This window comes from Numenius arquata, chromosome 2, assembly GCF_964106895.1.
Source record: "Numenius arquata chromosome 2, bNumArq3.hap1.1, whole genome shotgun sequence".
Lineage (NCBI taxonomy): Eukaryota > Metazoa > Chordata > Aves > Charadriiformes > Scolopacidae > Numenius > Numenius arquata.
In genome coordinates this window covers 8,277,637-8,302,871 of record NC_133577.1, presented here as the reverse complement: position 1 = coordinate 8,302,871, position 25,235 = coordinate 8,277,637, and the positions used below count along the sequence as shown (strand labels likewise).

At 45.8% G+C, this 25,235-nt stretch overlaps 1 protein-coding gene across 2 annotated transcripts in view; it reads right to left on the bottom strand.

The window, feature by feature from the left end:
• Positions 1-24,715, bottom strand: part of PHACTR2 (phosphatase and actin regulator 2) — a 78,962-nt gene extending 54,247 nt beyond the window's left edge. The window contains exon 1 of one of the 2 annotated variants that reach the window (XM_074167359.1): positions 24,445-24,715. In XM_074167359.1, coding sequence (XP_074023460.1) covers positions 24,445-24,487 — 43 coding nt within the window. In that variant the 5' untranslated portion in view covers positions 24,488-24,715. The remainder of the gene's footprint in view (positions 1-24,444) is intronic. The other variant, XM_074167354.1, reaches the window with a different exon arrangement.
• Between the last annotated feature and the right edge of the window lie 520 nt (positions 24,716-25,235).

Genomic DNA, 25,235 nt, shown 5'->3' with positions numbered 1-25,235 from the left:
CCAGACTGGAGTTTCACAGCAGAGTGGCTTTGGTGATGAAGTCAGTCTGGGAAGTTTCTTCTCTGTACTTCCATCTGCTCATTCCTGACCCTAAAAAAAATATGCCATCCCTTCGGTTGTAAAAATACAACTGTTCCTTGGGCTTCATCGCAAGTAGATCTCTGAATGATCCCGGCCGAAAACGCCTTCCCCTTTCTGCCCTCTTTCCTTTTTTAAAAGGTTATTTTTAATCTGGGCCACTTCAGTGAATTAGTCCTCAGCACAATCCTACAAACACTTGACGTGTCAGGGCTGGCTGAGGAGCGGGCTGTGGCCGGGGGTGGGAGCTGGTAACTGGGCTGGGCAGGAAGCCTAAATCAGCTTCACAGCTGCAGCCAGGACACCAGGACGCTCCAGCCATGAGCCTGGCAGTGCCACACAGCCTGGCACATACCATGTGCCTGAACCTGGGTAAGTCCACAAAAATCAGCATACTTTTGCCTAGCGCATTCACAGGGCAGGTGGAAGACTTGGGTTCCTCCCCCTTCCCAAACAAGTACTGTTGAAACCTACTATCCTCCCCTTCCCAAAGAAGAACATCCTAACTGGGAGCGGGAGTCATGGTCCTCTGCAGAAAGCAGTTTTGGGGACATTCTGTCACAAGCAAGACAGAGAACACCAGGAGGAATGTGATGCTGGACTTGGGTAGCTAAGTTCACTCATTTACAAAGATACGGGAATTCATATACATCATGGTCTGCAAGACAAACAGTCGCTGTACTTTACATGAGAATCTACAATATCACTTGAATCTTCCTCATAATAAAAAAGAAATAAAAAATTACAGGATTGCAATGCTATTGAACCTTCCAAATGAGTAGTCAGAAGTGTTTTTTCTTTCTCCTGTCTCTCTACTCCCCTCACCAGCACCCTACTCCACAACTGATCTAATCTTGCTGGAGCACTGGGATATATATTTAAGGGATTCTTTCTCACATCGGGGCTCTTAAGTACGGGACGGTACTGGCGAAGTTCTCTTCTTTCTCCACCTCTCTGGGTGCTGCACTTCTCATGCTGCAGCCCCTTCTCCCACTCACTTGCCTCCCAAGGGCTCACCCACCTGCACTGCAGTTCTGCTCTGGATCCTTGTCAAGAAAAGCAAGGTGCAGAGCAGCCAGATGAAGGAACAACCTGCCTCCAGCCTCTCCTCCTCCCCATTGGGGATCATGACCAAGAGGGGAAAAGGCACAGACCCAAGTGTTCCACCAGTATCCAGGTACTAAGGTAGCATTGGGCATCCTGCAGTATGACCATGGTATCACTACATCACCTGACGTGTGTGAGGATGACCTTTTTGTTTTAATACAGGCTCAGGGCATTGCCACATCTAACCATAAATGAATTAAGAAACACAACAGGAGATGCAATGGCTTCAGTTCAAAGCTACTTTATGTGTGGATTTGAGTCTGAATAATTTCTATGCTTATTAACTACTGGTTAGCTAGTACAGTAATTTTTTCTCTTCCTCTCACTGCACCCAGATGCCCCACAGGGAAGTGCTGCAAAAATCATCTTGGTTTATTGAGACCTCAAAACCTCTTCTGACAGTGTTATGATTTTCTATACAGTTTTGCCAAAGGGCACAGAGTTGGAAGCCATGATTTTTATGCCAACAAAATCAACATGTTTATGCAGCTGCATATTATCCCCATTTAGTGACAAGAACAATAACTCATCGCCTTCCTACACAGTATGGTGAGCTGGAGCTTACTGGAAAAAAAATCAAGACAATGCATGGTAAAATGTTTGACGTGGTCATTAAAAACCAGAAGTCATTCTGACACTATCAATGTCATTTTCAATAAATCAACTCAAATTCTGTAACGTTATATCGATTTTTCCTGACCAGAACTAGATGGAAAGACAGGTCTTTTTTTCTTTCTCCCTTTTTATTTTCTACTTGGAAGGGAAAAAATGCGACTAATCCCCAGTGGATAAACTGACAAATGGGAGAGCTATAATCTACCTCCGAGCAGCACAATGAATTGGCATCAGAATGCTTTCGCCTTGCCATACATCTGGAGTTTAACTTTGGGGAAACTCTGTCATGAGCTAATTGACTTGATTGTGTTTTAATTAAATGAAAGGAAAAAGCTGAAGTTCAGATGTGGGCGGCTGAATGGTAGTTTCCATATGGAACTGCCAATATTGCAAAATGTTAATTGGACCTCCTGCTGGCGATGAGCTAAACAGGCTGGGTAGCGGCTACTTCTGAGGGATGCTGGCTGCTGCCTTGAAACAGCCAGAGGGGATCTTCCTGGGATAACCACCCCAGGAATGGATGCGATTGCCTGGATGCCTCCAGGTTTCTACAGGGATACACACACAAACACCTTTCGGGTTGTCGGAGTCACACATGGACCGGCAGAGCCAAAGTCCAGAAAGGGCTTCAGGAGGCTGAACCCCCTAACTCCCCATCTTGCCACAAGCAAAACATGACCTCGCTGCAGAAAGTCAAACGCTGCAAGGGGTGGAAAATTCAGCTTTTTGACGTCTGGAGTGAAAAGGCCATACTCTGTTCCGCCCCTGTGATCAGTCCCTGCCTAAGCTCTGTGAAAAGCAGGAGGTGCTCCCACCCAGGGAAGGAGGGGAGCGTACTGCCCCCCTCTCCCCTCCGAGAGTGACCCCACAGATGCCCAGGGCTCCACATTTCAGAGAAAAAGCTGCGTGGCTCAGAGGGATGCCCTGCCACACCATCCTCTTCCAGAGTGTGCAGAAGAGGAACATGAGCAAAGTGCCAAGCAATGGTGCTGCCTCCCACACGCACTTAATTCTAGTTCTCACTCTCATCTGTACACCCGGGATTAACTTGCCTGGAAGAGCTTGTTTACCTCTTAGGTAGCTTTAGCTGTCTCTTAGGTAAGAAGCCCTGCAGGAAACTGGTCCCCAGCAAGCAAGGAGGGGACTTTACCTTGTCTTCCTATTACCTTACACAAGAAACAGTAAGTAAAACAGTGTTAACTTTAGGGCTCGAGATGTGCTTGGTGCTTCACTGGGGGTAAAGCACAAAGGACATCTTTGCTTTAGAATTACCTTAAGTGCTGCCTTTTTTTTTTTTTTTTTTTATATCCTGGTCACAATAATCACATCAACTTCACTGCCGTTGGGTGTTTTGTCAAGTTACAGGCTATCACGTTATCACATTAGTTACCGCAAGTTGTCTCTTGCTAATGCAACCCAAATGCAGATAACAACTTGTTACGCGCAGCTTCAGAGTTACTTCACAGCACAATTTTCACTCCTACTGGGTTAATTCTACAGAAAAAAAAAAAAAAAGAAAAAAAAAAAGCAAAGTTATGTTTGTAGGGCACTCTGCAGAGAGACTGGAAATACCACAGGCAATTCAGGGCTACCCAGCCTGACCAAATGACACCTCTCATGCAGGAACCTGTGCAGATCTCGTCTGCTACACCTGCTGGCGTGTGAGCTGGGGGGGTTCTACAGTGCATTGAGCACTGCAGTAGTACCTCTACCATCACACCACCTCTTTGCTCACTTGTTTCTTGTGTCAAAACACACTAGGGATTTCCTTAAGGTCTGAATAAAAATAAGGACCTGACCTCATGCTTGCAATATGCCCACAAGCATGTGTTTGCAAATTAATTATTTACATTTTGGCCTCTTGCAGTCCTTATTAGAACACCTCCACTACTTCCTCCTTTTCAACCAAACCTTTAAATTCCCTCCTTTTGGCTTCCTACACAAGGAATAAGCGAAGGCTCAGCAACCCCATTACACAGGTTTGAAAGTCACCTGGCCAAAAATCTTCTTGCTACCTCCTCTCTGACCTGAGCACAGCCGGCTCCGACCAGAAGGAAAGGGATCATAGGTTTAATGCAGGCTGCTTCTTCCTTTTTTTTTTTTTTTTTCCTCTCAACCCCAATACTTGATTGAAGAGCAGCAAATGAAAAATTGCCAGACAGTTACATTTTCCAGATATACGAAACATCAGGTCAAAAGGTCAAATTATGGATCCAAGCAACTTCTCCACAAAAACTGAGGAACAAAAAAAAAAAAAAAAAAAAATCCAGGCACAGTAACAGGGATGTGGGAGGGCAGAAAAAACAACAACAGCTAAAAGCAGCGCACATAAAAGAGCAACTAAACTACTCTGAACAGCTGAGGACTGAAAATTAATGCTTCTTGTGTCAGAATATTAAGGGATAAATCTCCTTGGAGTACAATGATATAGATTTCTATTTATAGTTTTAAAATCTTTTTGGATAATTTTGTAATTCCACCTAAAAGCAAGCTGCACATACTCGTCTTGTTAAATTCTGTAATGATATTTTTAAAACATCACATCGGAAAACCAGAACTGCAGAACTGGAAATATTTCCTTACTGACTTTTCTTGCTAGAGCCTTAATATGGTGGAGAAAAATAACTATAATAGGTTTACAACTATTTTTAGCTACAGGCAAGTGGTAAAACTTCCCAGCAGATAGCTGCTAAGTGTGAAAATAAACTGAAGTGAGAATGTGGCCCCTCTCCCGTGTGGTAGTAAACAGGGATTAAAAGGAAACATTTTTGTGGTAATTAACAGGTATGGAATACTAATGCTGAGACAAAACCAGGCCAAGCGTGTCACAGGGAAGCCTTTGGCTCCCTTCCCACTTCTCCAGCTTCTGGCAAACTTGTTCTCCATCGGCCCCAAAGGGGCCAGGAACCCTTGGATGTCCTGTCCCAGCAGCAGCGGTGGCCGATGAGGAAAGGGAAGGTTCCTGGTGCTGCCTCCTCCTGACAAGAGAGCCGAGGAGACAGGTACGGCCATGTCGCTGCCACACTGGAACATCTCATCCCCGGCGTTCCCAGGAACCTGACAAGATGAGAAACATGGACCAGAGGAACCTGGAGAAAGGGAAACCGAAAGACACAAGGTGAACGCAAACCTCCTTGTCTGGTGCAAACTCAGCTGAGCAGCCCCCGTTCCTTCAGGCTGCTAACTCCTGGGCAGGTCTAGGTGTTTACCTTGGACTCCTTCTGAGAGTGCATCAGCCCACTCTCAGATGGCCCTTGCTACTTGCTATCCGAGCTGAGTCAAAAGCCTAGCAAAATGGTCAAAGCACGGCCAAAGTTACTCTGGGCTGTCTCTAGCTCCTCTCCTCCCCACACCTAAGCAAACACAAGCTTGGGGCTGCTTCAGGTCTCAGCCGGCTGGTTCCTCTGGAGGCGTACATCATCCCAAGGGAGGCTTTTACTGCCCTAACAACTCGCCCACCCTGCAGCACCGGCTAAAGGACCCAGCCGCTGATGGCTCCCCGCAAAAGGCTCCCATGCCTTTTGGCCATTCCCTCGGTGCATCTGGAAAGCCAGAGGTGTTTCCCTGCAGCTCGCTGGATGTGTCCCCAGAAGCCACCACCGCTGCCAGCAGAGGCAGGACGCAGCTATGGCTGGATAGAGATGCTGCCCACAAAAGTGGGTTCCTGCTCATCTCAGCCCGTGTTTTCACACCACCACAACAGAAACATCAGCGGAACCACCAACCGTGCTGGTGACCGTTTGTGAGGCTGCACTTCATCACTCCACTGAGCCAGAAGAAAAATAACCTTTTGCCTAAGCTTTTAAAACCAGTTCTTTCTACTGGCACAGGAGGGTCAGGCAAATAGTTTTGCTGACGAGGCTGAGCTGGGTGGTGTGCCATGGAGCTAGGGCAGGAACAGAAGTTTGGGAAGAGATGGAAGAGTCCTGGCACACGGTCAGTGCCTGAGCTCCCTGCCAGCGGGTGCGAGAGGTGCTCCTCACCCCAGCGGGCCCCGACCCCTTCACCACATCCAACATTCAAGCAACAAAGGCCCGAAAGTGCTAACACCATTACCTATTTTCCTCTTCTGCACGAAGGGAGCTAGGGAAGGAGGTACACTCCTCTCCTCCCCATCCCATCCCACTCATTCCAGACCACCCAGCACCCTTGCTAAATACAATTCTGTATAAACATTACACGTGTGCTTTTCCCTTTATTATTACTATTTTTAACCAAACCTTTCACAACTACCATGTTTATACATCTCAGAACAGGTTTGGTTTTGTGGGCTGCCATTCCAACGCTTCCTCACACTTAAGCACTTTAACAAGGAGCTCTTGATCTACAAATAACAGAACATTTACGTACAAAAAAACCTTAGGAGCAATTTGATCACTCATGTAATTAAATCCCCCCTGTACAGGACAGCCCGGAGCTTGCTGCGCTGCCTTTTTAAAGTGACATTTTCTTTTATACTGGCACCACTTCAACACCTTTTTTCTAGTACAGGAAACAGCACATTGCACTTCTCCAAACGTGTCTAAGTCAAACTCGAAGCAAATAGTTTCTTTTTTGCGACCCCACTGGCCTCAGAACCCCACTGGGGAGGTCAAGGACACTTTTAAATCCAACCAGCAAATTTCTCAGTGTTGCTGTCATTGCAAATGTTTGTACAGCTATTCGCTTTGCAGTCTTTGTAGAGAAAACTGTGTTTATTTTTTAAGTTCAGCTTTTTAGCTGCCTTTAAGATTTTTGTCTTTGTTGCTAGATACCAGCGTGGATAAACAATAACAATAATAAAACTCCAACACACTCAGAAGAAACTAATAATGATTAAACACAGTTCCTCTCACTCAAAACGCCAATTTGTCAACACTTAAAACCACAACCTGTAAAAACTGTTCATATCACTCTGTACCTACAATACCACAATTCTGAATTACAGTCAAAGTCATCTTCTTTGCTATGAGGAAATGGGAGTTGCCAAGTTGCAGCTGACTTTTATTCCGCATCAAGTTTCATTACTCTCTCCATCCCCGGCCACACAGCAAACAGCTGTTTTATTCCCTGTATCTTGTTCTTTATTAGGGTCAGGGTGGGGAAAATAAGGCACAAGCTGACATATCTGTCAGCCCAGCTGCTCCTCCTTTGCCAATTTAAACACAGACCCTCAGGTCCATGTACGATTTGTGATGAGATTCAGTTATACTTTACAAACCAGCATGCTCCCTTTCCTACGCAATCAAGAAATAGTAATTCCATCAAGTGAGCTGGTGGCACCGTAGATCACTACAGCAAAACCCAGTGGAATTGCAGTACTATCTTTATATAGATTTGAAGGCTGTATTGAAACACATTTTGAACTTCAATTTTTCCATGGAACCAGTGTTTACGGAAGTGAGGCACAGATAATCAAAAGGCTTCAGCTTTTGGAACAAATTGCAAATGGAAAGCTGCTTCCCTTGGGCTCAGCGCACCGGGATGCCGTGCCAGGAGAGTGCCCCGTTTGCAACATGTCCCCAGGGTGCAGATGCTCACGGAAGTGGGGCTGGAAACCAGGATCCCACTTCCTTGTGGGAGAGCCAGCAGCACTCTCCTTGTAGGGCCAGGATTAACCAAAGCATCAAGGTCCTCCTGGGAGGGAAAAGGGTTAAAGAAAAGGGCTTGGTGACGCCTCGGATGGGGAGACTTTTTGCCAGAGAAGGCACTGAGAATACACTTCGCTCTTCCAGCAGATTCTTCCCTTGGGGGAAAACAACTAACTCTGTACGAGCATCACCAACACAGCAGATACATAATTGATACCTTCATTTCCCCACTTGCTTGTCTTGTGCTGTATTTGAGGTCCCCACTTCTCCTCTGCTCCGTTAATAATGAATGACTGTATTATCGCTGTGCTTACAAGGGCTGGTCATAGATCAGAACCTCTTTGTGACAAGAGCCGTACAAACAAAAACCATAACGACCATTCTTGCTCCATCTCCGAGTATAAAACAAAAGAGAACAGCTTGAACAACAGATTTCTGGTTTTTCATTGCCACCTGCTCAGCTGTTGCATTTTTAGGAGTTTTCAGCTATTGAAAAGTCCGTACGATTTTGTTTGCAGCACGTCCTTTTCCAACACTTCTCTCATTCAGACGTTGGCACTGAGCAATCATAAAAATGCATCTTTGTCATCTGTAGGCTAAATAAAATGCCAAATTGAACTTGTATGTGCCAGTTTAAACCGAATTGTTTTAGCTGGAGCTGGGTGAGCATCCCTTAAGGCGGAAAGCATCTACCCACAGAATAAATACCAGGCCCCATCTTCTCCCCGCCAATGCATTTTAGTGCTATACTATCACAGACTAACTGTATTCATGCGGTACTTAGCTTCAGCACACATCATTAATAAGAGTTTCAAACGGCACCGGCAGTGATGCCTATTTTCCTGGCGGGGGCAGGGGTGGATCTGAGCCCACCCCAGCTACGAGAGCACGTACCACTGAGCTGCCGCCTGGAATACCCTTCCTCTCCTTCCCCTACTGAGCCAGGCACAGACAGGAGTTAGCAGTCGTTGTAGCCCAATGAGAAATTTTAAGTCTCCCAGCTTGTATTCAAGCTTGTCCTGAATCAGATAATATATTGATTTATTTACTTTGTACAAAACCCAATACAGACATCAAGAATCACTTAGCCTACTTTAGCCAGACTAACGATGATAAAGGTCACTCCCACTGTACAGAACGACACACTTCACTGTTTCGTGTTTTCTTAAAGACTCTCTTTAAACTTCTAACAAAAAAAAACAGTTTTGTTTGGGTTTTTTTAATTATTCCTTATGACTGCAGAGGTAAACCAGGCTATATGATCCTTGAGTAATTACAAGCCAGAATAGAAATGAAAAACGCTGAAATGGTTTGCTTTAAAAATTGAACGAAATTGAAGCCGTTCTCAATAATTATTAGGATTTCATGAATGTTACGATTACTTACAATCCGCAGTGTCTTTGAGTGCCACGACCGTGCTGATACAGATGAACTGAACACAAAAGTGGTGTTTAGCAATGTGCTTAAAAGTGCCATAGTAAGAACTTGATTTAAAAAAAAAAGGTGGTGCAAAAAGCCCAAATATGCCCAGCAAGCCCTGCACCTATTGCAACTCCAAGCAGCATTGGAAATTCAAAATCCTGCCCAGTAAAGTATGTACAGCATCAGGGTTCACCAAATTCATCTTTGGCTTTATTTAAGCTCTGTAAAGTTTTCTTTTTTAAACTACTACCAAATGTTTTCCTAGAGAGGGAACGTTATGTGACGGGGTGCTTGCCTGTTTCCAGCGGTCCCTGGGAAAGCAAGCCATCCCTTAGGAAAGCCCAGAGGAATATTTCAGAAATTCCTGCTGGCAGTTTTTGCCTGTCCTGACTGTTTCTCTTTCCTCTCTTCTCTGCGACTCAATGGCAGCTGATGGGAGCTGCCATCAAGTAGATGGGAGCTCCCAACAAGGGAGAGAAAGCGTTATTTATCCACTCATTTCACAGAATCACAGAGTGATATGGGGTTGGAAGAGACCTCTAAAGATCATCTAGTCCAACCCCCCTGCCAGAGCAGGTCGCACAGGAACGTGTCCAGGTGGGTTTGAATGTCTCCAGAGATGGAGACTCCACCACCTCTCTGGGCAGCCTCTGGGCAGATTAGAATGAATCAATATGTGCAGAGTCTCCCACAAAGAAACAAGCAAATCCTTAGTTATCACTGGTGGCTTTTCCATGGGGGTCTTTCTCCAAGGGTTTGCCCAGAAGCAGGCAGCCTGTCCCAGCAGCCAGGGCTCACTTGGGTCCCTGCTCACCGATCCCAAAACGGCATCTCTGTGAGGATCTGAGGAGGGAAAGGAAAGCAAAGAGCCCACGGATGATGGATGCTCTTGCCCCCGTGCCAGCGGGCTGGCAACCAGGGGTGGAACCTAGTCCTCCCGCACTTCTACAAAGCACGATGCCTTCGCAGCCGTCCCCAAGCACTGCTCCAACTGCCTTGTTTGAAGCCCCTTCAGCTCCAACCTCAGCCGAAGCAGCGGAGGGCCCTCCTGCAGCCTCTGGCAATTTACCTCCCCCAGAAAATACCTCCTGGAAAATTCTCTTTGCCGTGCTGAACAAAGCTGTCACGTAACTCCATCTCCACCGAAACACGCTCTGTGTAAGTGCAGGTTTTGAAACAGAAAGAGGTTAATAATTATTCTTTAAAAGAGCGCCTTCAAGGAGCTTACAAACAAATGACGGCAACCTTCCCCAGCTTAGGGGAGTGGTTGTGACATTTTGGAAGTGAAAAGAAGTGATAAAGGGTTCAGTCACTTTTCTTGCCTTGAAAAAGGTCTATAATTTTCCCTAAACCTCCCTCCCGTTCTTGCAAACATTCAAGCACTCGGCACACACATTCAACACATTTTTAGACCCTGTGGCTCACTTTCCGGAGTGCTGGATGCTGAGCTGTGGGAAGGACCAGCAGTTTTCACCCCGGGAGGGACCCAAAAAGGGACCGGTGCGTCCCACCGCACAGCTCCTGCCCCACGCAGGGGTCACTGCATGCGGCGGCCACTGACCCGACGGTGGGACTGTCTTCTCCCTTACACACAGGAGGTACAGAAGGCCATCGCCGGCAAGTCATACTGAACCTTTCACATGTGGTGCTCACATAAGGTATGGGAATTCAAGCAAAAACCTGAATACGTGATGAAAACATACAAAGCCAAAAAAAGTAAAATTGAAGACTTCCTTATTCTTTGGTAGATTTTTTGTGCTTCAATATAGATGTGTAACACAAGGAGCGTAGGTAAGCACAACAGCACAGCCTGACTCAGGTTAAAAAAAATGGCTAGAAAAGCATCATTAACCTTCACTGAACATAGAATCATAGAATGGTTAGAGTTGGAAGGGACCTTAAAGATCATCGAGTTCCAACCCCCCTGCCATGGGCAGGGACACCTCCACTAGAGCAGATTGCTCACAGCCACATCCAGCCTAGTCTTGAACACCTCCAAGGATGTTCAGTACCTTCTTGTTCTAGAAGGAATAAAAGTAAATTAAAACCAATTTAAGAGCCAACTGGCTCTTTTATTTAAACTCCTGTATAAGATCAGGAGTAATATACTAAACTTGAGCAGCACAGGTATGAACCATCCTCCAACTGCAAACAGTTCTCTATGTCTAAACCCAGTTGCTGCTACCAGAGCCCTGGCTTCTCTATTTTAACCAACAAGAGATGAGAAATATTTTGAAAAGTTGTCACAGTTTTCTTGCAAATTGTGCTACAGAAATTCACAGCAAAATATAACAACAACCATAATACAATATCAACAATAATTGCATTGAGATATATTAATGGTTGGCTTTCTCACACAATTTCATAGCAAGCTGCTGGGCTAGAGAGGGCTACTGGAAGTCTTTAAAAAGACTTTTCACATTGCTACCCACCTCCTTGAAGGGTCACCTCTTGCACAGCCTCAGCACTACCAGAACTCCCCTCCCTTCTCTCTCACCTCAACTACACTCCTTTTTTTTCACCCCTCAAGAATGACATTTTTTTGCCTCAAAACCTTTGCTACCACCCCACAGGTTTAAAAAAAAAAAAAAAAAAAAAGGCAAAAGTGGTAGGTGCAAAGGTGGAATTGAAGAAATACACAGGGTAAGACAAAATAAGTCTCTCTAGATTTGCACATTTTCCCCACATTGACATGTGGGCATTCAAGTAATCCCTTAAACCAGAAAGAACAGGCTCCATGCTGGCATTTTTTTTTTTTACAAGACTGAACTGCCTGGTATTTATTTGTTGTTAAGAGATGGCTAATTTAATTAGTAGCACTGCATCTGTTTTTCCTCCACTCTCCCCTCACTCTTATGTGGAATTTACTGCATAAAGAGTAAAAAAAATTAAACTGAAAGAAAGGAACCTCTGGCCCCATATATACAGAGGGTGTATCAATTCTTAGGGGGTTAAAAAAACCTAATCTGTGCTACCAGACACCTCTGTGCTGAGGAAAAGACACTGGTGTTCAGTTCTGCCTTGGTGGTATATAACCCCTGAAACAAGCCCTCAGGGGAAAAAACAGATTGCCAAATATGCTAAACAGTAGCATTCCCACCCAGGAACATCCTCAGGGTGTAAGGACACTATCTGCTAAACCACAGGCAGGCAGGGTCTGAGGCTGCTGCTCCCTTCAAAAAGCTAAAGGAAGAGTTAGCCACAGCATTAACCCACCAGCTGTCCTCAGCTGTATTTCTCCACCACAGTGAACTCACTTAATGAAGGACTTCAAATTACTGGTGTTTTTTTTTTTTGTTCGTTTCATCTTCTAGGGATGTTTCTCGCAATGTTTTTCTTCTGTGGTTGAGGAAACCCCAAATGCAGTGTAGGCTGAGCAACAGAGAGAGATGTTTTCTCTACAAACAGATCCCTGAAGGATGGCTGGTTGAAAGGTACAAACCCAAAAATCCATGGCCTGACTTTTGTTCATTTGTGCTCACTTTGTTCTTTGGTCTATGGCTTTCAGGTCCAGCATGCTCCATCCACAGCGAGGTCAGGGGATAACAGTATTTCATTGTCACACAGGACACGAACCCTTCCAGATCATGCCAGGATAAAAAGCTGTGGCCTTTATTCTTACAAACTAACAGATTTTGCACTGAAGCAGTTGGGAGAGGCTTGAACATCAGCAGGGCTAAGCCGAGGTGAGGGTAACTTCTGTCTAAGGGAAGGTAAGCATGAGTGGGTGCATCTTCAGCCGCCACAGCCATTCCCAAACTAATAATCAGTCTATTCACTACAGCGTGCAGTGCTATACACCAAATTCTGTGTCCAGCTTCCCCTGCTAACTAGAGAAACCCATAAAGTCCCAAATCTTTGTGTAATGGTTTAAAATGTATTGAAAATAATGCTTGGCTTTTGGATGCTTTCTAGTGTCCCAGCTCTGTATTCTCAAGTTTTTTTTCATCATACATAGGTGACAGCTATTAAAGTATATTCTTTTTTCCTGCTCTTCTTTCAAAGAGGCATGGTGCTAGAGATCCAATATTGACATTAAATACTTTTCTCTTCAACACATTTTTTTATTATGCTTTTCAAACTAAGCTACAGAGTTTCCAGGTGCATTAGATGTTCCAGAAGCAAACTGTTTGTCTTGCTGGGTCTGGCTGAAATATGCCCTCCTCCTCCTCTCCCCCCGCTTGCCTCCAGTAGGGATGGGAAAATTAAATCAGCAGGAGGAGCAGTGCCAGAGGGGAGTAAAGAGAGAGGTGTTGCTGTAAGTATCCAAGATACTTGTTTTTTCAGTTTCAGGTCTCTGCGAATTCCCCCAAACTTTTCCAACAAAAATTTCTTCCTCTTCAGAGTCATGTTCGCTTTATACCACCACACAGTTACATGATGGTATTGTCCAACAAAAGGTTTTGAAAGCCAACCGTCATGGTCATGTAGTTTCTGCAATGCTTTGTAGTTAACATCTCCCTCTCTCTCTTGCTGGCTCATATCCTGCTACTCTCTACGACTTTCTCCTCCAACTAAAGTATAGACCATTTTTCATTTCTGCTTGGTGCTTGTCCAGCTCTTGACAACTTGGCTTTATCCACACTCTTAGTTGTCCATTTTATTGTTCGCTCCCTCGCACAGACACAGACTCTTTCATGTCTCACCATCAGGCCTTATAGATTTCATCCATACCCTATTTCCATGTGTCAACAGCAGCAATATTCAAGTAAGAAGCAACAACAGCATCTTCTTCCCAAGAAATCAAATCTGGTGTCTTTTATTTAAGAGTCAGAGCCGCTTTCCAAAACTTTTCATTTCAGGAATCTAAGCACAGGAACTACTCTGCAATTAGTGCAATCGTTTTAAATCACATACAGATTTTTAATACTAATTATTAATACTAGTTTTTTGCTTCTTTTTATCAATCACTTGAACAATTCATTGGAAGAGGAGAACCATGCATGGTGGTATAACATGTAGGACCAGAAAACCACTACACCCTTCCCCGTATCAGCACAAAAGAGGCGAGATTAGCAGTGCACTGAGCCCTGCTTCACATTTTCAGAACAAGAATATTCTTAGCATCCGTGCCAAAATCAACACTTCCTTCCCTTCAGAAATGCAATAAATCTATACAACTCCAAGAAACAAACCAGTAACCTTCAGACACATTGAATGAATTTACAGGAAAGGAAATGCACAGCCAGTTTTGAATTATTACCAAAGCAATAAATTATAACACATTATATATGTATAATTTAAACATGCCCAGTTTCTTGGCAATGAACTGTTTGGGTTTTTTTTTTTTTTCCCTTTGTAAAGACAGCTAGTATCTAAAAATCATTTCCCACCAGCTTCCAACAACTTTAAGTGGTTACGTGAGTCAAACTACTTGATTGTATCCCACTGAATCTGTCTCATAAGCACACAATGAAAGTGTCATTTCTTTGTTGACTCATCCAGGATCTGGGGGAGAAAGGAGGAAAGAAAAAAAAAGCCCACAAGAGATTAGTTTTCAGCCTGGGTGACTTTATATTGCTTGTTATGACAGAAATGCTTCAGGTAAGTTTATCTCTGGGGGCTATCAGCAAGGAAAGCAACTGGGAGAAAAGTCCCTCACTATTCACAGTCACACCACGTTTTTAACTCAGGGAGCTGCTGTGTTGATGAACTTCACTGGTTTGGTGCCCAAGCACTGGAAATCTCCATGCACCTCTTAGACGGTAGAGGTGGGGGATCTACAAGCCACACTGAGGCTTACCAGGGCCTCACAGGCAAACGCTGGCCAGGAGTGAGCATCTCGGGCACCTCACTCCCTATGGTATAGGCAAAAAATGACACTGGGAACAGATGGACATGACCTAGGGCTACAGCACCATGACTCTTCCATGAACTGCTGTGCCTTTTGGTATCTGTGTAACACCACACACTGACTTATACCGGTATCTGGGATACATCAACAGAGGCCACAGTTTGCTGAGGATGCAGACACAGACACTGGCACACGGCACTGGCTTCCCAGCTCCTGGTTTGAGAAGGAGGACCACCGGTGCATCCAACTGCAGCGGGCTGAGCTGGAATGGAGGGCCCTGCTCCCGTTGCTGTGGTTTGTTTCTTCAACATGCCATCCTCTCCAGCAACAGGCTGCCCTCCTGTGAAGTTTCCCGGGCATTCAGACCCAATTTCACTCACGACAAGTACGATTTTACTGAGTTCAGCTGGCTACCAAACAGAAGTCGGGGTCTGAATCACTTTCTGTTGCCCGCCCTCTCTCTACAGGCAGAATCGTAGAATGGTTAGAGTTGGAAAGGACCTTAAAGATAATTGAGTTCCAACCCCCCTGCCATAGGCAGGGACACCTCCCACTAGACCAGGTTGCTCAAAGCCCCATCCAGCCTGATCTTGAGCCCTGTCTTCTTCAGCAGAAAAGATCAAGCAAAATGACAATAATTTTAGTGTGTATCAACAAAGCTTTGGGCTGCAAACCCCAGAAATACAACCAGGGGTGACAAATCCCCAGTCAAGAGTTAATTTTCTGAGCTGAAGCTTCAAGCATTAAAGAAAAATTCTTAAGCCTGGAAAAGAGTCCCTGTGCACCTCTAAGTCTTGTCAGTAATGGCTTAAGCTGGAAATGTAAATTATGGGATCGCAGTGAAAACATCAAGTTTCATGGTCTATCACAGTTATTCTAATTGTGCAAATTACCTATGTAGCTTAAATCAATAAACATTAGAGACTGTCTGTATTTTTCATTAATTATTTCTAGACTATAAACTACATGATTTGTTCGCACAGAGCAGTAATAGCCCAGGCTTAAAAGCTCAACCAGCATCTAAGGTCTCTGCACCGTTCTTGGACTTTTCCTGGGCAACACATTAAAACATACCGATCCAGCAAATACAAAAAGGATTAAATAACACTGAAACGAGGATGGCCCATCTACACAACTAGGATTTGCTGACAGTTTGGCCAGTTGGTCAGAATGAAGACATGCTGCAACACTAATGGAAAAAAAGGACATTCTCAGGGGTGAGGGATGCAGGCTGATCTTTGGGAACAGAAGCCACGACACTCACACAGTTTCAAATGTTAGAACAGCTATGTCACAGTCTGACTCTGCTTGAAAAAACATTACTCTAATTCATATGAAACCAAAGCAGGAATCAGAGAAGAAAATGGCAACACATCCCTTGCTGTTTACATCTTTTCATGTTAAACTTCATTTTCACAAAGCTACGATTGATACAGGATTCTGTATTAGCACTCTGATCTGCCAAGTAACAAAGTGTTATCACAATTTTATAGTATTATATAGAACAGTATTACTACAACATACACTCAGTCAACTCTTTTATCAATACAAAACAGACAGGAAGTCATTATCTTCACATTTTTTTCTTATTTTACATGCATGCAACCTGACGGCATACCCTAGACTTCCATACAGTTGCAGAGCAACCTAGGCCCTCATTTCTCCCTAGCGTTTTTCATAGAATGGTTCAGGTTGCAAAGGACCTTAAAGATTATCAAGTTCCAAGCCCCCTGCCATGGGCAGGGACACCTCCCACTGGACCAGGTTGCTCAAAGCCCCATCCAGCCTGGCCTTGAACACCTCCAGGGATGGGGCAGCCACAGCTTCTCTGGGCAACCTGTTCCAGAGTCTCACCACCCTCAGAGTAAACACTGATTCCCCAGTTACACTGATCATCACAGCTGTTCAAAGCAGTGAGAGAGCACAAAGGTAAGTAAGACCTTCACTTTTGACAGAGACCTTATTTCCAAATGCCCAAGACCCAAGTCAGTGACAGAAGAAATTAATTCCTATGCAGTGACCTCTTATAAAGCCTGCAAGCCGCTCAAGTCTTAAATCAAATTTCCTAATAATGAGCCTCCACATGATGGACAGAGGTAATTGCATTGTCTGTACAGATTGTTAGTCCAAAATACTCCGTGGACTGCAAACAGGCATAGTTAAATTGATTCATGTATTGTAATATCCAGAACAAAATGGGGGAAAAAACCAAACCCAAGAGAGAGGACACACAGCACTGTAACCCATGCGATTCTGGTCAGAGATCAAGCAGCCCATCTTCACAACATGCACCACCTTGACGTTCACAGTGACCATCCTACCTAGTTCCTACTGAACTGTTTCTATCACAACATTTTAGGAAATAGCACACTCTGGAGCCCCACTGTAATTTTCCATTTGCCAAAAAATACGCTTGACAGTCTAGGGGTTGTAGAGTCCACCTAAAAGCAGATATAAATGATTTAGTTCTTTGCCTTTGACTTTGTTTTGGGGACATAAAATAAAAAACCCTCTCACTGTCTACCTACCTTCCCTGCTGATGGTTTATACTCTCATTTTCTGTCTCTTCCTTCTTCAGTTTTGCACCTATTTTTAACATCAGTATGCGTTATGTGGCTTGAAACCAGACCTGAGTGATGGCTTCTCAGCAGCATTGGCAAAACTGAATTCTGTTGACTCAGGGGCACAGACAAAACTGAAATGCCTCTTCCCAGACACACAACTGGGCTATCGTCACCAGCAAACTACCTCCTCTCTTTTTTTCCGATGCCTAGCACCGGCCCTGCCCAGACCTACTTGAATGAAAACCCCTCTACCACATTGTCACGATTCCCATTGGAAAAACCACATTGGAATGCACCTTATGTCAACTAGAGAAGGCGATGAATGGACACGTCGGAAATGACTTCTCTAGATGGGACTGAATGGCAGCTGGTTGGGACGTTGTTGCGGATCAGGAATATTCTTCTAGTTGTTGTCACAATTTGAATACATTGGGCAGAAATAAGCTGGCTGTTTGCTGAAGTATTTTTTTTAAATCCATCAGTGATTGACGCAAAGCCTGAAGTGCGTTCCATTTTTTTAAATCATCATTATTATATTTTAAAACAATAAACTAAAGTGAAAAATAAATCCAAACCCAGCACCGATTCAGAATTATTTTTCAGCAATGTTACTGTTTCTTCATTTCTTAAATCCCAAAAAGCATCAGTGTCAAAAACCACTAAAGGTCAACTTTAAGTAGGTAAAAACATATAAAGAAAGATATAAAAGTCCAAGTCCTTTCTGCTTTTAATAGGCGGGATCGTGCTAAGACTCAAACACCGATAAGGACTTGGGAGCTCTTTGGTTTCTTCCTGGCGGTGTCTTAGGTGCTGTCCCACCTCCTTGTGCTCAGTTTTCCCATTTAAATCAACGAATATTATAAAAAGGACTGGAAAGTGTTCTGAAATCTGCAATGGAAAACACAACCTAAGGACAGGGTGATATTACCCAGGAGCAGTAAGAAAGCCGAGAAAGCAGATCTAGGAAGGAAGGACAACTGATCCAAGGGGTGGCTGAGATCCAACGGAGTGGGATCAGTTGTTGGTGGGGCTTAGCACAGGGGGCTCAGGATGAAACAAGATCTCCCGTGAGCTTTTCAGCTGGGGGGGAAGTATCGGGGTGGTCATCTGAGAAGACAACTCTACACAAACCCAGCCAGCCCACAGAGCTCCACCACCCTGCCCACACTGATGTCCCAGGAGCCAGCTCTCATTCTCCTCGTGGCAGATGAGGAAGCTGATGATTAACACTGTGAACAGGTGATTAGTGGCTACCAAACACCAGCGCACGAAGGCATCTTTGCCAGCTTGCCTGACATGAAAGGTCACCTATTTTGGCAGCTAAGTGAGGAGAATTCCTGATCATCCTTGAAGCAGCCTCAGAGTGAGAAGAGGTGAGACACCGACCTGGGACCTGCTGAGCATCAGGCCTTTATTTTCACACACTCATCATCCCGGAGTTCACATACGACAGGAACCTGTGGTGTGGCTGGTCCTCCATGTCCTTACAAGATCTCTGCTCTTGGCCATGCCCCATAGCGAAGGCTCAGATTGCAGCCTCCTCTGCAGGGCGTTACTGCTGCAGCTGAGGAGCTTGGTCCGGGCCAGAGCACGGAGTATATGGCAGCACCCATGAACATGGAAATACACTTCGTATTTTCTAAACATGTTATATTTCCAAACATGTACAATTTTTTTCTCTATAAATCGTGATTCGTTCCACATGCTCACACCCGGACCCTCACCAACAGCACAAATCAGAATGGTTTTCGGTGCTGAGACCTACAGTTTCAGTAGTTGCTATTACTTTTGATATTTCAGCTGAAGACACACAAGGACTAATTTTTTAAAAGAGCTCTTAGAGCTCCCATTAGTAGCAGGCAAATTTGTGGATAGCCGTTCTGTCTGAAAACATGGGCTTTTTATGCCTTTGACTAAGTATCTAAAATATCCACTCAATCAGCCCAAAGTCTGGGGCAAATTGCCTATTTAATTAACCCAAATTCTGGAGCTGCCACAATTGTAGCCCCATCTGACAATGCTGGTAGGACGAGGAAAAAGTTTCCCTTGCACAAGATCCACAAAAACTGAAAAGCTTTGGATGTAAATTTAGCAGCAACTAAAACCAGAGTTCCCTTTGTACTTACAACTCTTCAAAAAGCATAAAGAAGGGAAAAAAAAGGAATAGGATTCCCAGTGCAGTATTACAAGGGTTCAGCCGCAAAGCCCCTAATCAACGTAACCCTCAGAAAAAAGAAGGAAGAACTTTTGTGGCTGTGGTCAAGTCATTTAGGGCTTCACATCAAGTGCAACTTGACATTTCAGCTCAATATCTCAGCTTTTCACTCTTCTAAAGTGCACCAATAACTAAAATGACCAGCTAACAGGTGTGTTGCGAGTAGCTCATTGTGCCTGGAAATACTCTGAGATGCCCTCCTGTAAAGTGCAATGATCATAGAATCACAGAATTGTCTAGGTTGGAAGGGACCTTTAAGATCACCTAGTCCAACCATCAACCTAACTCTGATAAAAAACATCACTAAACCATGTCTCTAAGCACTATGTCAACCCATCTCTTAAATACCTCCAGGGATGGTGCCTCAACCACTTCCCTGGGCAGCCCATTCCAATGCTTGATAACCCTTTCAGAGTAAAACTTTTTCCTAATATCCAATCTGAACCTCCCCTGGCCCAACTTGAGGCCATTTCCTCTTGTCCTATCGCCTGTGACTTGGGAGAAGAGACCGACCCCTACCTCTTTACACCCTCCTTTCAGGCAGTTGTAGAGAGCGATAAGGTCTCCCCTCAGCCTCCTTTTCTCCAGGCTGAACAACCCCAGTTCCTTCAGCCTCTCCTCATAAGACTTGCTCTCCAGACCCCCCACCAGCTTCGTTGCCCTTCTCTGGACCCGCTCTAGCACCTCAATTTCTTTTTTGTGGTAAGGGGCCCCAAACTGGACACAGTACTCGAGTTGGGGCCTCACCAGTGCTGAGTACAGATCACCTCCCGAGTCCTACTTGCCATGCTGTTCCTGATACAAGCCAGGATGCTGTTCTTGGCCACCTGGGCACACTGCTGGCTCATGTTCAGCTGACAGTCAACCAACACTTTAACACATGATGTCAAAGTTGTTCTGCTTTTGAAAGGAAGAGAAGATGGAGGAGAAAAAACAACTTCATTTTTTTCTTCATTCACAATTACTACTGTAAGGGCTTGTCTGCACATCCAGATTCATAGTGGACTGAGTCAGGATGAGAATTTAAGGCTACGGCTGAGTACATCCATGTCCAACTCTTCAGGAACAGAAGTGCTTGCTCCAGAACAGCACCCTCGGGAAGGCTCACAAGTACCTACTACCAAAGAGCACTATTGGAATAACTTCTCCTCAGACAAGTCCTGAAATTGCCGTACTGATAACCAGTTCCTTTGCTTACCAACATCTAGAGCTGCTGAAACACATATTAGCTTTCCATTTCACTTCAGGATTAAGATAAGGTTGCCCCATTAAGGCAATTACAATTCCTCTGCACAGACACAGGTGAAGCTGCTGTTTCCTTGCCAATGAGCAGGAAATCCCATAAAGCCAAGAGAGATGAAAAAGAGCAGTCTGAGAAACATGCTCGCTTCTGACCTTTGATAATCATTTCACCGAGTGCCAAGGTCAACAAACAACGGGATCCTACCATGGACTGCTTTCATCTCACGGGGGGAGCTGGGTGGGAAACGGTTTTCCTGTGCTGTCGAAGTACATTTTCATGTGCTTGAAAAAACTCTGGGTCTGTAACAGGATGAAAGGCCAGCCTGACAATTTGTGTTCTGTTTCTGTAAAACGTATAGGATGAGAGGAACTCCCCACCCACCCTGGAGTAAACAAGACCATGGATTACGTACTTGGCGCTGTGGGTCAGCACAGGGATCTGACCCCAGTCTTCAACTGGCCCCGTTGAGCACCCTGACCATCGGGGCAAGAGGTTCCCGAGACCTTCCCTTTGCAGCTTGTCCTTCCCCTCCACGTACCCTCTGCTGTGCTCCACAGACTCCGTGCTCAACTGACCGACCTCTTCCCAGGAACACTGGTGGGTCTGTTTTCACTGCAAGTTTCATTCCCAACAGGGCATCGCTATTCAAGAAACAGCAAAAATGTCTTTTGCCACCTAACTGGGTCTGCTTTTAAATGTTACCTTCCCAATATGCCGATCACGCTTCCACTTGAGGACCTGGCTGTTTCCCAGTACTGTGGCTGGTACTGAACTACAAGAACAAATCCAAAAAGAAAAAAAAAAAAAAGAGAAAAAAAGACTGAAAAAAAGCACACAGCTCTGCTGCCCTTTGATAAACTGTAGATCAGAAAGCAGAAGTGATAGCCTTTGCACACAATGGCTGATAACCCCCAAAAGCACTGAACTCCAGCCAATGAATGGGGAGAGAGCCGTTAATCGAGTCCTGCCAGGCGTGGGAAAATCACAGAAGAGGAAGGAAGATGAACACAGAGAGTACACACTCCTCTTTTTCCATATATCTGTACTGTCTTCCCAAGCCCCTCTTCCGACCACTGCTTGTTCACATTTGCTAACAACGACAAATAACAAACAAGCTTTAGAAAATTTATCTGAATGACTGAAAAGCTGGAACCCAGGAGGAGAAGGAGCAAAGGATTGCCTGGTGCGTGTCCACAGGCAGCTAAGACCTGCTTTACTGCCCACATTTATGGGCATATTTATGGGAGATGATTAAAGCCCTGATCCTCCTGTCCAAAATACTTCAACACCCACTCACCCACAGCTGACGGCAAACTCTAACGAGAAAGCACTGCTACTAAAGAAAGTTCCAATGGGGCACGAAAATCCGATTCTTCCTCTCTTTATAGGCACTCTAATCCAACTGGTATGAGTCTACATTTGCCCAGTCGAGAAGGATTTTTGAGTTTTATGGTTAGGCCTCGGTCTCGCACTCAACCCAATGGGAAAGTACCACGAGGACCTGGGTCTGTGTAAGTACTTCAGGACAATATTTCCTTTTCCAAGAGTAAAATCTTTGATTTAAAGTAAATCTTAAAAAAGAACAAGAACAAAAAAAACCCCACAAACAATGCAGGGCGTTGGCTGGAGTCCATGCTGAGTATTGTATTATGCATATATTTCATCTCTTCCAACACTCTGTGACTTTCAGGAAAACCTTTTACTTCAGTTTTCTCCATCAAACCATGTTCACCGTATCAGTCCACCCGAAGGCCCCACGGCGATTTACCAGCGGTGCCCCCCACCCTGCGCCCAGCCAACAGCCCCTCTGAACCCTGCAGGGGCACAGCAGGGATGAGAGGGCAGGATCTGAGCCCTCCCAGGCTGGCAGGGATGGGGAAAAAAAAAAAAAGGGAGCGAACAGGCAAGTAACTTCTCACAGCTGCTTTTGTGTGGCTCACTGGGGATCTGAATGCACTATTGATTCCTTAGCACTAAAACAGATTTGTAGCCCCTGCGTGTGTAAAACAGGGATCTCCTTCAGCTCTAATCTCTAGCAGCTGTCAAAGACTTAAATGGCTTGTAGTTGGCTGGCACAGCAAAATCAACGAAGATTTTCAGACTACTTGCCTGAGGGGCAACCCATCTGAACTAAAACCGATCAAAGTCATTCTCCTGCCCTGATGAAAGCTGGATGGGTCCTCCCAAACTTCCCAATGTTTTCAGCATTCAGGCCATAACTGCGCAGCAGGCTAGAGAAAACAAATGACTGCGCCCCCAAGAATCCATGCCAGCCAGAAACCTACCTGGCCCCATGATTTCTTGCTGAGAATATATTCTCCCAACATTTTCCACAGGGTTGAAAGTGCAGTGGGATTGCTCTTCTGTGAAACCTTCCAGAGGCACTGCTACCAGCATCTCATCACAAGTGCAGTGCTCTTAAAATGGCGACAACTAGAATTTACTTGGCAATAGCGAGGTAGCTTCACCCGAACTCACATCTTCAGATAACGGTCTCTTTTTGCTCCTGATTGAAAATCTTGGTTTCAGTCAGGAAAAAATTCAAGGATGACTTTTTTCTTTTAGCTAAAACTAGAAATCCAGCCCAATTACCGCCTGTTAGCGTTCTGCTGAGGGAACACAGGCACCACAGCCCCCTCCCAGACAAACCACCCTCACGACAGACTTTTGCACATAAGAGTTCGGACACATTTTTGTACAGGAAGTTTAACAAAAACTTTTAACTGGTCCATCTGTTTCCTTACATCTGCTTCCCGACGCCTACCTTGATATAATTCTAACGCGCTGGCTGCTGGGTGAAACCTTCAACAGGATAGTGAAATTTATTGGAAACAGTCAAATTTCTCTTTCATGCAGTGTTTGGTGGGAGAAGAAATCATCCAAGATCCGGACCGGGATAGTATGACTGGGAAGTTGCACCACTGGCAACATAATGGAGCTCTTCTGAAAATGTATGTGTTAAAACTATTCTTTGAAACACCCGGGAAGACAAAACAAGGGGAAAAAGAAAGTTTGTTGAGCTGTCTCCTATTTGACAAAACATTCCTACGTTAACAGCAATAAGCAAATTAAGAATAAAGTCAAGCCTTCGGAATTAAAAGTCTACAACAGGATTTGTTTATATTTTTCAATGGATGCAAAGGAAACAGGCGCTGAGGAAAAACATGCGTGCGGTGACATTTTCGCAGGGAACTTCAAACCTCGCTGGAGTTAATTTAGATCCTACATCCTATTATTGTGGGAAGAGCCCCGCTCTGTTTTGCGGTAACTAAAACACACCGGGTTATCCTAACCCGCCTCCAAACAGCATTCTCAGGTAGCTCGTACTATCTTCAAAAAAGTTAATTTGCAAACAGCGAGGGCTGCTTTACTGGAGGGGGGGGGGGGGGGAGATGGAGGCGGGGGGGGGTTCCACTCACACGCTATTTATTTATTTTCAATAGTCTGCTTACACATAAAACGTCCCGGAGCCAAAAGCAACCAGATGGGCGGGTTACGAGCCGCGCTGCCGGGCGAGGTGCCAGAGCTCCTTTCCTTCCCCCTTCCTACTTATTTATTTATTAAAGGGGGAAAAACAGGAGTCCCAAGCCCTCGGGGGAGGTGGGAGAGTGGCACCGCGGAGCCCTTTTCCCCCCCCGTCCCCCGGGGCTACCGAGCCGGGCAGGGGCAGAGCGGGGAGCGGCCGCCGCCACCATCCCGCTCCGCTCCGCGGGAACCGGCGGGCGGCAGCGCCCCGGGGACGGCCGGCACCGCACCCCCGCCCCGGGGACCGCAGCCCCGGCGGCCCCTCGCCCTCCCTGCGCCCCGTCCCGCCGCCGGCTCCCTCCGGTACTCACCGCTGGCCGGCTCCGGCAGCGTGGAGACGGAGGTCTGGCCCATGGCCGGGCCGGGAGGCGATCACGCCGCCCGCCGGGCGCGCAGCCTCCGCCGCGGCTGTTTCCGGGGGGGCATCTCACTTTTCGCCGGGGCCGCGCTCCCCGGCTGGCGGGGGGCGGCTACTCCGGCTGGGGCTGGGGACCGGCGGCTGCCTGTCATGCTGCCGGGCCGCCGGTCGGCCCCAGCCTAGCCCCGTCCGTCCCTCGGTCGGTCCGTCCCCCCGGCTCCGATTCCCTCCCCGCCCCGGGGCGCCGCCTCGCCCCCACCCGGCGGCGGGGGGGCTGCGCCGCTCCCTGCCCGGATCGGGGCACGGGAGGGGCCGTAAAAGTCTTTAATAAATTTAAAAAGAAAGGAAAGAAAGGAAAGAAAGGAAAGAAAGGAAAGAAAACCACCCTTAATTACACGGAAATTGGGAAAGACGGTGCTTAATTGGTGAGGCTTTTCGCACTGCTAGCGTCCCAAGCCCCTGCCCTTCCCTGAAGTCCAAAACTTCGATCCCGACAGAACATTATTTCCACCCCTTCTCTGCAGATCCAGGGAAAAACGTGTGACAGCTCCAGAGAGCGATCCCAGCGCCCTGCTCCAAGCCACTTCTTGGCTGGGAGAAGTTTCCAGGGCTTTGCCACCAACACGAGTGGATGGGGAACACCTGGGCAGGGCAGGTCGTGGGGTCACAACAAGCCCTCGTTTCACTGAGACAGAGGTCAGAAAAAGTCCCCAACCCTTGTCTCTCTCCCAGGTGCATAATCAA